This window comes from Anomalospiza imberbis, chromosome 4 (genome assembly GCF_031753505.1).
Source record: "Anomalospiza imberbis isolate Cuckoo-Finch-1a 21T00152 chromosome 4, ASM3175350v1, whole genome shotgun sequence".
NCBI lineage: Eukaryota > Metazoa > Chordata > Aves > Passeriformes > Viduidae > Anomalospiza > Anomalospiza imberbis.
In genome coordinates this window covers 23626056-23639647 of record NC_089684.1, presented here as the reverse complement: position 1 = coordinate 23639647, position 13592 = coordinate 23626056, and the positions used below count along the sequence as shown (strand labels likewise).

Here is a 13592-nt window from a genome sequence, read left to right as displayed (position 1 = left end):
TTAATTTCAAACAGAATTCAGTAGCAGTAATTACTACATTTTAATTACACACTGAAGTATGCTTGGAATCCAGAACAAATTACTTGCCAATACTGAGTCTAGTAGTGTTGTATGTCTTGTTGCTGATAAAACCATTTCTGCTGCTATACTAGAATATCAGATCCACTAGTAGCATTTGACTGGAAGTAAAGTATTGAAGTCTTGGGCATTAAATTCATCACTGTTCTTTTGCCTGAAATCAGAAACACATGATTTTTCTTGTATTGATATGACATAAGAAGAATATGATAAATAAGCAAATGTTACTGAAATTAAATTGTGGTCTTGAATCCAGCTTGCCTTTGACTGCTACCTCAGCATAGCATTAGGGAGATCTCAATACCTGCACACTTACCTTTCCCCTCAAATGTTCTGCCAAGCTCCTGACTCTGTAAACAAAAGAAATCATGAAAGAGATTAGGGCTTGTTAGCATTGATATCCTGTAGTCCACATATTGAACATATTATGAAGAGTCTACCAAAAATATCCCTAGATCTCTGTTTGGATACATTTAAAAATTGTATTTGTTTGTTATTATAAACTAGTTGCATAAGAGGGCCAACACACTGATCCATCAGTTGTCATTAGCCAAAAAAGATTGCTAGCAACAGTTTTATCCAAAAAGATCAACTCTGCCTATTTGCAGTCCTTGAAGGGACTGTATTAAAAGATAGTGTTCTCCTAGTTTACTGTTTACATATTTATTATTTTAGCAATTTTTCAAAAGGAATAACTTATCAAACAATACCCTCAATGCTTACCCTTAGGGCTAAGGATAACTGCCAGCATTTTGAGATTAACTGACTATGGGACAATTCTGTTTATCTCTGAAGCAAGCATAACTAATTCAAGATTGTCTTTTTCTTTTTAAACCAAAACTTTTAAGATTATGTTGATTGATTTTAAAATTTTTAAAATATGGATCTCAAAATACAGTATTGCTGCATAATGTCCCTTTTAGACAATTGAACAGAAGACATGGAAAAGGCAGAAAACAATGGTAGAGCAGTATAATCACATGAAGCTTACTTTCCTTGAAAAATAAAATTAATGAAATGCTACTGTGTGTTGTGTAACAGGGTTATGGTCTGTAGTGATGCAGTCAGAGACCTGACAGGGGCAGTGACCAAAAAGCATACACAAACCAGACTGAGGATAAAAAGTAGAGTCAAGTGTTAAAACTGAATGACAGCATTGTGTGGAAAGTTTTAATCTTACAGTGTTCAGACAGGGAAAGAAGAGGTAAAGTCCCAGTTTATATAAGTGGCAGTATTTTTCCTAGTGTCTACATAGATAATGTCATTTACACTAGCTCAGGGTTTGCCATTGCTTTTTGAGTGTTTTCTTTCTTTTTTTTCCACGTGTGACCAGGATTTTTTTCCTTTGGAGTTCTACTCCTGCAGTTTTATCCTTACACATGCTCATAATATTCTGTCACATCATAATTTCCTTGCAGCAGCCAGTTTGTTATCACCGACTATTTTGGTTTCAGGTGAAAGAATAAGCAGCAGGAGCAAATGACTGCCTCACCACAGAAGTCTTGCAGAGAGGACCTAATTAGAAAATGGGGGAAAGTAGAAATAGAACATGTAGAAAGAACAGTCTCTCCCACCCCCATTTTGGGCTAATGTAGATTAGTTCATCTTTTTTTAATTAAGAAAAGCAAGAAAGAGTTATCTGTAAATCACTGTCCAATCTAAGCAATATTTTGGTCAAAAAATGGAGGATTGTAGCCAAAAGCAATAATGATGAAGTAATTAAAGTAAAATGGCATTATGTCACTTAAATGATTTGATCATTACACAATTTAAAAGAATTTTAAAATAAATGCTATATTTTTCCCATGTCACCCAAATTTGCTGTCTTGGCAATTTGGTTTATGCAGATCAGGGACCTTGATCATGCAGATAGTCCTTTCCCTCCCTGACTCCTGACTTGCACCATTTATATCTATGCAACTATTTAAACCAATAAGCTTGTCCAGAACATGAACTGGGGAAAGGACAGGTAACCAGTTGCAAGACAAAACTAGAACATTTCAAAGTATAAATCTGATATTTAAAGCCCAAAAGCTTATTTTTAAGAAATGCCATCAAATTATTTTCTAGCTGATCATCTGAGAAATGGGTGTATTTTTTAAGCCTAAATATTTTCCGATAGCTCTTTCTATTATGGCACAGCCTTTTTTCCTGACTTAGATTTTTTTTCTTGTTACCATTTTGTGACTTAATGATTTGTTTTAGGGCTTGGTGAATTAGGGAAAAAAACTCAAGGGAAAGTGATGCAAACGGCTTGGGAAAAGCCAATTGAAAACACTCTAAGTGCTACATTGTAAAGATTTAACAATCTTGTACATTAAAAAAGTGGTTGTTGACTTTGGGCATGGTTGAGCAACAGGAAGATTTGACAAGATTGTTCATAGAGGGAATGTGAACACTTATAGTAATTTGAAAATCCACTTAAAACCCTTTTTTTGCAACTCCTTTGAGCAACTCAGGATAGAAAAAGGGACTGTATTAATTCTTAGAGACAGTTGTGTTAAATTGGGCTAAAGAACATTGTGAAGTAGTCACTCATTCTGTAATAAATCTTACTGTACATTTTACCGGGAAAAGGATATGTCTGGTTTCTTAGGTTTTCATTCTGGCATCTTTGGACTGTATTACATGTACTTAAAAGAAAGCTATACCAACAGCACTGCCCTCTGTGAGCTGCAATTAAGCATTTTAAGCAGAAATGTGAATGCTGTCATTAAACTGTTCAATCACTGTTCTCTTAGGAATAGCAGATGTTTATTTAAAAAGGTCACGGGAAAAAAATTCAACACAGCTTCTTGGAGGCTTGGAAGCACGTTAAGTGTGGGAGTTCATAGAGCTGTTGAACTGCAAGGTAATAGTTGGATTGAGAACAAGACTCAGCAACATGCTGTGGGCTTGTTTTGACTGTAAATGATTTGGAGTTTGATGAGAATTCTTGTGTGCAAAATCTGTTCCTTAGCGACAGAGCAGTAGTGAGAAGCGAGTTGGTGAAATGCACATGAAGCATTATGAGTCAGGACTACACTTTCTGCTTGGGGATGCTGTGGAGTGTCACAGCAGCGCTGGCAGTGGGTAGGCAGGACCTTCAGGGTTTTCTCTGACATCTGGGGAAGGATTCTTTGTGGCCCTGCACTAATGAGCTGAGTTAATCCTCTTGGGCAAAGAAGGCAGCACCAGGAGGTTCTAATGACAGCACTCACCGAGGTCTGTTCACTCAGCTGCCTGGGGCAGAGAAGCCGCCATGAAGGGTGAGCTTCAGCATGGGAAAGAGGGAGAGCAACAAACTCAGTTATGGCATCTCCTTTACAAGTCTGCCAGCATTTGTAGTCCTGCCAAAGGCTGGCTCTTACAGCCTGCCACCTTCTGAGGTGCATTTGTACCTAACTTTTTGAGTATACCATAAGGACAGACGTTTCTTGGAGCGAGATATGTTTCTGATCTTCCTGCTTTACTTTTGCTGTCTGTACAGCAGAAGCTGGTGATCTGTTTACTTAACAAAAACATTGTGTGGATAAGAGTTTTGTCATGTATTTGAAGTGAGAGACTGTGAAGCAGTTTTTAATAAACCAGACATATCTGAATTTAAAGGATATATGACTTAGATTTTTTGTAAAATATTATCACACAGTAATTTTCAGTAGAGTTCTGCCAATTTCTGTTCAGGTAAGGAACTTCACTTGTAACTTTTTTTTTTTTTTTTTTTTGGTGTTTTAACACTTGTTTCTAGACACTCACCAACCTCTACCTTTCTATTATACTTTGCTTACATATTTTACATGTAGTTCACCAATATCAAGACACAGTGGAGCTTGACATGTGATTCTTACCTGAATTTCTCATCTTTGTTTGTTGATTTAAGTTGCATGATAGTAATTTGAGGACCACATTCAGTCCATCTGATCCAGAATCAGTGATTCAGTTTCATTTTGCATACCCATTTTGATTCACAGACAGATGAGTTAAATACAGAATCATGTATTTACATAAATTTTCAAGTAAAAAATACCAGAAGAGGATAAACAAAGCAGAATGCTTGAATATTCTAACCCAAATTACTTTTTATTCTCTACTGATTTGGTAGATGTAAGCACTGAGTCTAAACACCTGACTATATTGTTTCACTGTATTTTGATGTAGGACTTCCTTTTGTTTCAGCATTAAAGCTATATTTGTTATGGCATCAAAGATCTAAGAAATTTCTTTTCTGTTTGTCCTTTTTAAAATAGTTGTTCTTTTGACACAGAGTCCTACCTTGAATTTAACTGTTTAGTAGATTACAGTTTCTCCTTTGTCAAAATGAAATAGACACCCCAGCAGCAAAATGCAGTTTTTCTGGCATCCTGGTCCTGTCCAAGATGGAAACAGTCATTGCAGTGAATTTATTCTGCAAAATTCTTCCTACTTTGGTAATAATTTAAGACCTGCCAAGAATTACCCTTCCTTCAGTTCCATTCAGCAAATTTTCTTAAGTCCCTATATGCAATACTTAGAATCCTGTTTTTTATATATAGTATAAGGGGTATATAAAGTTCATGAACAGTATTAACAAGAATTGGAAGATTTAGAAGCTTATTTTTGCAGAGCTCTCGAACACTTTACAGTGGGAAGATCATATTATAAGTGTATGCAGCCTTGGGTTTTCTGCTGAATATGTTGGCAGAATGACGAAAACTTGGTAGCTTCACCTGCACATATGATGGGGAGAGAGAGGAGGGATGGTAGAGTGGTGAATAACAAGGAAAAGAGGAGATTTGCTTTGGGGCCATGAAGAAATTGAGGAGAGGGGGTTTTGTTTTTCTTATATTGCAAAACTTTAGAGACTCCCTCTTCCTTCCTCTCCAAGGTTTTGTTTTCATCCAGATTTTCCAGCTGATTCCAGTGGTAGCTCACATGAAAATCTCTCCTTTTGGAAGCCCTGGAATTTAATGTATTGACTGTTGTCTATTGCTTATTGTTACTGCTGGGGAAGGAAGCAGTATTGATGATTACTGTAATAGAAGGCCTATTTTTCCTTTATCCTATGCTATTGTGTCAAATCTGATTTGTTATATAGGAAGAGTTCCATACAAAGATTATGATGTGTTATTTACAACCCTTCAGAACATTGTAGTCTTTTATAGATGTAGAGTAAATTTTTCTTTTAGCCATACAAAAAGTATCTGATAGTGGCATTAAATTTCAGCTATAGAAGTGCAGAGAACATGCTGTGTGGCAGACTGAGTGCATGAACAGTTGCCATTAGGAACCAGCACCTCTGTCTGCTTTGTCCATTTTATTCCTCCTTTTGTTTTTAAGTAATCCAAGCAATTTATTTTCAGTATTTCAATTTCTTGATCTGTGTAACAGCAAGAGTAATTAACCTGTATATGGACTTGTTCTGTGTCAAGTGCTCGAACCTCCCTCTGGCAAAACTCAGTGCATCTTCAAAATATTATTTATCAGCTCCAGCAGCTCTGCCTCAAACACTGAACTTTTTTACAGAGGTATTAGTGCCAGGTGGTTAATCCTTTTTGTTGAAGGTGTTTTCACTTTCCTAGCTCTGTTGCACTAAAAATTGGCCCTCAGGTGTCTCTCTCTAGATGAATTTGACAACACTGGAGGAATGACTTCACTCTGTTTAAAAGCTTCATTTTGTATGATTACTGTTACGTTCGGGATTCGATGGTGGGGTTTGGTTTCATTTTTTTTTTTAATGTAACTCTTTGTTTTACAGATGAGGGCAGGAACGCAGTTGACCATGCAGGTGGTGCACATATTGTAGTAGACCATTTAAGGTCACTGTGCAGTAAAACAGATCCAGCCAGTGAGAAGCTCTTGACTGTCTTTTGTGGCATGCTGATGAACTATAGCAATGAGAATGGTAAACAACACCGAAAATTTGCTTTATGTCTACCAGGAGAACAACCCCAACAAAAAAAGATAAAAAGTTAAAATCATCTGTAGGTTTACATTGTGGATGCTTAACACTAAATTATTCTGAAGAGATCAGAGACCTCAATTCACATATACAATTTTCTGTTTCAGTAAAATTATGTTCCCAAAAATACTAGATATATTCTGACATAATTCCATATAACATAAATTGTATGAAGTTTTAAGATCAGCATCTAGAATTTACTTCTTTGTCTAAAAGCAAAGCATAAAGATGTATCACACAGATTTACAGAAGCTAATTAGAAGGCTACATTAAGTACTCTCTCAAATAATATCAACATCATAAGACTAATTTGTTGCAGATGTGCAGTGTTGTTAATTATTTAAGGGTATGTATGCCAAACACTTAATATTTTTTTTCCTTGTGAAATGTATATAAAACCATATCTTACATTGTTCTAAGATAAATGGGGAATCATTTATATGTATGTTCTACACTGTTCTGTGTCTACAAATTATAAGTTTATGTTCATTATCCCATTAATTGGAGATGATTAGGGACTGGGACAAAAACATGAGAGTATATTAAATGAGAAACCTTTGACCACTGAGAGTAACACAATAGCATTCTACATTAATTGTACAAAGTAGTACCTAGCTTGCTTCTGCACACAAGTGTTTTAATGTGCCAAAATATATTTACAGCATTCACACATTTTCAAGTTTTCAAAATGCAAAGAAAACTGGAATACATTAGGAAGGCTACAGAGAAGCCGTTCTCCTGACTTGCAATGGCACAGATTACAAATACAGTTAGTAATTACATTGTTTTCAGTCATGCCCATTTCCTGAATTGCACTGTTTCATCTTAGGAAGAAATAGCTTCTTTATTAGTTACTCACCATTTCCTGAAAGATAGCACTTGCTGTAACTCACTTTCCAATTCTATGTCCCCAAAACTTTTCTACGTTTCAGGATGGTCCATAGGCTTTATTGTATACATTTTTAATCTGCTTTATCATCTCTTCTAGCACAGATTCCATGTGTGTTTTCTGTGCCATCTCTCTGGAGATCTCAGCTCTTTGTGTTACTCATCCAGCTCCAAATATAACTGTTATATGTGTCTCATCTCTTTCGCTTGTTCTTACACTGGGATTTTTACTCCTCTTTTCTTTGTGTTATCTAAGAATTTTTGTTTACAGTACTTCTTCCATCTTCTCTAAATAGCAACTTTCTAGTTCCTTCATTTCATATAGTTTCCAGTAACTGTTTTGCTTGACCACTTTGCATGAGTATCACATTTATTATATTTCATACTGGTAACTCAGTACTTTGCTTTGTTACAATATTTGGAGCAAATAGATATTCTCACCTCTAAGCTACCAGAATGCTCTATATTAATTAAGACTGACGAGCATACAGTAGACTTGGTAGCTCAAGACAGATGACTCCAAAAGCAATGTGTAGAGATACTGTTATCAGTTTTGCTTCAGTGACCAAGCTCCCAGCAGATCTTCCCTAGGAAAACTAATTATGAGATAAATCTCCCAAACAAGCAGCTTCTGAACAGCTTAACTCTTAGGAACATTGAATAAATGACTCATTCCATCTAGTAAGAGAGCTTATTCTGATGCAATCAATAAAGCAGTTGTGTGGTTCAGTGACAGCCAGGAGGATTCACTAGCTGCTCTCCTCTCTGCTAAAGGACATCTTTCATGTCACACACACTATTCAAATGAGCCACTGAAGCAGTGTCAGAAGTGAGAAATGCAGGAGTATTCCAAGCTCTTGGATCACGGTGCTCACCAGCCCCGTATTCTACCATCACATCAGGAAGGAGTGCTGGGAGTTTACAAAACCTCCACCTTACCCCACACACTTGGTTGTCTCCATGAGGAAGAGCCCCTTTTGTAGGAGCCCAGCTCATGTTTGGCCCAACATTCATGGATAGACTGTGTAAGATTTGTGTCCTCTAGTTTCATTGTGAATTTGCTCACTGACTGGGGCAACCATTAAATTAAAGCCCAAATAATATGACTAATCAATATTAAAAAAAAAAGAAAAGTGATTTAGAGGACTAAATTTTTACAAGAAAATTTAATGACCATACCTGTAGCATGTGAATGGAGAAACGGGTAGTTGACCTGTCATGCCAGTTTTAAGAGTCACAAGTACAATTGGACCGTAACTGTGAGCTGGTCTAAAAATACCATCTGTGGGCCATCATGAATTTTCAGGACAGCAGTCAATGTCGACTAGGAGCTCAAGTCAACCACTTACTTGCATTGCAGCAGCAGGTGAATAATATTCTGTCTAAATGCAGTTCTTTGCTGACCTGTTAAACATCAAAACTGAGATTGCCCTGACAGTTAATTGTGCTCACAATTTAGTGAATCCCATTTTTGGGATTACTTGCAAAGATTTGATCCCAGCTACTTACAAAGAAGATAAAACACTGCATTGGTTTTGCTGAAGGATGAGCATAAAGGGATTGCAGCCTAGAGTCACAGATTTCTTTGTCCGTAGTTATGGAAACCAATTGGACAAAAATAAAAGAAAAAATATTAGGTAAGGAGGAAGTGTTTCAGTCTTTGAAATAGCACTTCTACATTCTCTTTTTATGTTTCTATAATCTTTTCCAGCTTAGCATGCTGCGTTAAAAAGTTACAGGTGGAGACTTGGAAGATTTCTTTAACTGCTCTTAATGACTTGCACTCTTTTAATTTGTACTAGCTATCCAAATAAGGACCATTACAGCACAGTTGGTTCTTAGTTGCATCTAATTATCTGTGAACATCCTAATATTTTCTAATCATCAGCATTTTATGAGCAAAAGAATATATAAATGGTCTTATTTGATTCCAAACAGTTTGTCATTCCTAGTCAACTAATTGCCCTCTTTTTCCAATAGCTACTACTTCATTATTAGTAACTATCAACTGCCTTATTTTTTAAACATTTTTTAAAGTACTCAATCTTGAGTACTTTAAGGGATTTATCACACATGAGTTTTACAAAAAAGGCAACTAAGGAGCAGCTACAAGTAAGACTACCTTTTCCTAAACAGAGCAAATTAATGGAGGATTCTTGTATCTCATCCTGATTCTGGACACTCAACTTGCAATTGTAACTCCAGTCATAACAGTGTTGTCTAAGCTTTAAAAATAGGATTCCTTTTACAAGGTTCTTGTGTCATCTGCTTATGTTCAGGAATTATTTTTGCTTACTGTCTTTCAATTATTTCTTTGCTTCCTTGGTATCTTACCATTTCATTAGTAACTATAATTGTTAAGACAACAAACTCAAACTTTGGCATTTCTTGCAGTTATTCTAAGCTTTAAAAAAATTGCTGATATTTAATTGTACTGCTAGAAATTAGAGGTTTTTTTCCTGATGGAAAACATCCCTTTGCCTTCAGCCCAGGTTATCTTGACCCTCTTGTCATAATTGTATTTTACTACCCAAATTCAATCAGACACAAATAGCTTATCCCTGCTTTCAGTTATTAGCTTCTGTGTAGCCATTAATCTGCTTGAGAGCAAGAAGCAAGCAGACTTGGATAAAGAGGGGAAAACTAATAACTAATCTAATAAAACTAACAATCATATGCAAACACTCACATAAAAGAGTTAGAAATAAGAATGGTTATTCTAAAGATCCCATAATCCTGTGAGGTAAGGCTATTGGCAAGTAAATGGGATCAGTCCGTAAGGTAACAAATTGTCTCTCAAGATCTCTAAAACAAACCATGAAGGCTTTTTAAAGAAATATAGACATTATGGAAGAACTAGGCCATTTGGCTTATTAGATAGTCAAATTAGAGATCAGAAGTTAACTGGATACAGTATGCATGTGTGAAAGTATATGTACATTTATGAATGTGAGCATATATATGTAGATAAAAATAATTATCTTTATAGATTGCTGCCTCATTTCATTTCATAGCAAACTTCAGTCTGTCAAGATTGTCTTTCCTTCAGCACCTTTGTAAAATGTGACATCCTGATGTTAAATCATACAACTGCTGAGCCTTTCTTATTCTTACAAAACTCTTAGCAACTGGAATGAATGTCAGGGTCTGATGTGCACTGTTGACCATCTGCAGAAGCTATGTAAATATACAAGAAATGAAAGGGAGATTTATGGCACCATTATTATGGTCTGACAGCAATATTTCAGTATCGCTTCCTCCTAAGACTTACCTTTGCTAATTTTCATGCTTGTCATTTTGTTTCATTTACATCACAGATAGAGATGCCTAGCATGCTCAAGACCTAAATATACCTAATTGCAAAGTAACCTAAAGTATGCAAAAGCAGATAAAAAGTATGTTCCTTACCATAGTGAGATAATCAATACAATCACTTCTATGTTCTGTCATGATTTAACATAGCTGCGGGGATTGCAAGCAGGTTTCTCTAGGGTATGAAATTGTGCCATCAGTTTGTACAAAACTACTTTTCCTTCAGCATTATTATCACAGTTATTGATGGGACACAAATGATGAGTTGTTTTCTGAAATTCTTTTCAAAATCATGAATTAGCCTAAATCAGCATTTTTAACTAAAATGCCCCCAATAAAGTTCTCAATTTGGGATATTCTCCTCAGATCTTACTCTTTGGAGTTTCCATGTGTGTCACCGAAGGACATGGAGCCATTGAAATTCAAGTTTTAGGTAGGTAATTCTTTGTGCTGGCGCATGTATTGATTGCCTTTTATCTACCTGTATATGCATCTGTACAGCATCACTGTCAGTGCTTTTCACTCAAAAAGAACACACAGACCTAGTGCAACATGTGATAGCAGTGTAAATTGTGGTTTAAAGTCATAAATTCAGGAGAGGCATTCAGTTTTTCATTCTTCCTGCTCTCTATGCATAAAGTTCTGCTTAGGAAGTGGACAGAAGTGCTGTTTCATCCTGAAACACAACATTGCCTGGCGTCACTGCTCGCTTTAGTCCTGCGTCAGGCAACTGATTGTAGGATGGATGCATGTTTCCCCAAAATGGTCTCCTGCTCTAGTAGGGCATTAACACTTCCTGCAGTGAAAGGCCAAGATACACAGTTAGTCCAAGTTACCCATTCTGAGGTTTTCCTAGGGCAGAGAGAGAACTGCTGGCAGTCCCTCCAGCTGAGACTGAACCACCGAGATATTTTTAATTTATCTGAACTAAAAAGTGCTGTAGGTCTCCATCCCAATGAGATGCCTGATACTTTTCTCTTAAAATGCTTAATAGACTTGGCTAGAGAAAGAGCCTTCTGTTGCTGATAATGACAGATGTAAATGTCAGGTCCAGAATTTGTATGGCAAGCCCAGGCTCAAGTATAAACATAGCAAATAGCTGCTGGCAGCCTTTTATTTTCAAAGGTCTTGCTTCCTGTGCAGCTTTGTGACTCACAGGGTTGCCCTGTCTTTGTCGAAGGAGAAAATTTATAAGTTTTAAATTAACACTTGCTGCTGTTAAGGCAATGTTAACCTTATTGTCAATTCTTGTAATGCCATTCTTAGCACTGTGGATATTTCCTGTACTCAGGTGCCATCCTTCTACTCTGGGAAAATCAGACTGGTATGGAGTCTGGTATATTACCTGACTTTTGACCCAATACAATTGTTCTTTTTTAATATATGGGGGGTTTTTTCATTATTTTAGTTTGGAAATTCTAGAGGTCTTTTAGTCAGTGCACTCCATGCTCTCTTGAACAATGATATACCTTTCTATCTGACTCTTAAGATTCCTATTTTCTTTCACATGTGGTTTCCCTCCATGCTTTTTATATATTTTGTATTAAGAAAGAGACAGCAGAACTAAAAGCCTGCTCAAAATGGAGAGTTTATGCTTCTGATGTTGGAATAAAGTCCATAGAGATTGTCTCTTTATCCATTACAGTTGGATAAAGAGATTTTTACAGTGACTAAAGGTATAGTCTAATAACAAAACAACTTCTTTCCAAGTAATTTTCTATGGCATTTGTGGTTTGTGTCTTTGTTCTCCCACTCTCCATGACGACCAGTTTTCCTTCAGAATTTTTAAGTGTTTACAGGGGACAATCACAAACCAAGGACAAAAACAGATTATTTACCAGTAACTTGAGTTCTCCTACACAACAACTTTCTCTGTAGAACCATTCCATCTCCCTTCTCTCCCAGGTTTCCTATTGAAAGACAGATTTTTCCAGTCAGTTTGGAATGAAGTAGGAGGGTGTAGTAGTGACTCACACATCTGCCAGAGGTAAAATGGCATTCAATGCATGCGCTAGTACAATTTGTACTTACCTGAAATTTGACAACTTCAACAGCTCTTTGGTGTCTGACATGGCTTTCTCATAAATTTCACTAAAGACTATGAATCTGTGGAAGAGGTAATCCCTCCCCCCAAAAAAGGAAATTCAGTTACTGGTAAGTAATACAGTTTTATTAAAGATGTCAAGCCATAAGGATTCCTGCTCATCCCCAATAACCTATAATAACCATGCCATTTACTTACTTGGTATACCAAATTCATAATTATTATCAAAGTATTTTATACTGAATAGAAATGAGATAAACATTCTGGAGTCTTTCATAATTTTCATTATATGAAAATTTCAAAGAATTTTTTGAGAACATGAGATAATTCTAAATTTGCTAAACTTCAGATGTCATGTTTTTATCTCCCTGTAAAAATCTGAATTTTTTATGGCTCTGATGCCACAGATATAAGAACTCCAACTGATTTCAGTTGCCTAGAATGAATTCCTTAACAAGAAAACCACACTAAAAAACTCCAACTACCAAACAAATGAAAAAAGAAACAAACAAATAACAACAACAACAAAAAAAACACCTCAGAATTCCCTAGTAGGGCTTGACCAAAAGCTAAATTAAGTAATACGATTCTTTTGATGTCACTGGCCTTTGGATCCTTGTCTTTTGAGTCTGTAACATTTAAACATAGTTGAAATGCTTTAGAAACAAAGGAAGAAAAGATTCTTAGGAAAATTACTAAAAAACATTGGGTGTTTTTATGTCTGCTTCATTCTACTCAACTGTGAAACAATGTTTTTCTTCTTTGCTATGTTATAGGTAAAATGTGTAAGAGGAAATACTGTTATAAATAATCTTTTAAACCAATCATGTTTCTGCCTAACCATCAAAGCATCTTTCTATTTGCAGACACCTAGGAGCAATACTTTTCTTACTTGTAAATACTATAAACTTTCATCCTATGCAAGAAATTATCAGAATGGCTTCTAAGGACTTTTCTTAAACCTTCCATTTTTTGTCTTTATTAAACTTTCTTTTTTCTCAAGCTCTTCATAATCTACATTGTGACTTCCTGTGTTTATAAAACTTTTCATGTTTATTTCAGTGCCAGTTTATATTCATTCTAATTTTAATTTTCCAGTTTTGATCTTTAATTTTAAAAAGAGTATATAGAAAAAGCTCTCAGATAAATCACTGTTTCATTGGCCTAGTTCAGGTCAAATTCAGTCAGCTAGTCTCAGTGAGCCCAGAATCAAACCTGACATTTATTAGGAACCTGATAACCACAAAATTGTCAGTAGCTGCATAATTCACTATGCACAGGTCAGGAAGGAATATTTCTGGAAGTACTTTCCATTGCCAGGGACAAGAATTATGAGTCCATATCTCAAATCTT

The 13592-nt window shown here is 35.9% G+C and overlaps 1 protein-coding gene across 6 annotated transcripts in view; it reads left to right on the top strand.

The window, feature by feature from the left end:
- RAP1GDS1 (Rap1 GTPase-GDP dissociation stimulator 1) overlaps window positions 1–13592 on the top strand; it is a 90823-nt gene that overhangs the window by 59074 nt on the left and 18157 nt on the right. For 4 of the 6 annotated variants that reach the window (XM_068187518.1, XM_068187517.1, XM_068187520.1 and 1 more), the window contains one exon: window positions 5792–5938. The exons of the other annotated variants lie outside the window; for them this stretch is intronic. In XM_068187518.1, coding sequence (XP_068043619.1) covers window positions 5792–5938 — 147 coding nt within the window. The remainder of the gene's footprint in view (window positions 1–5791; window positions 5939–13592) is intronic. 6 annotated transcript variants of the gene reach the window in all.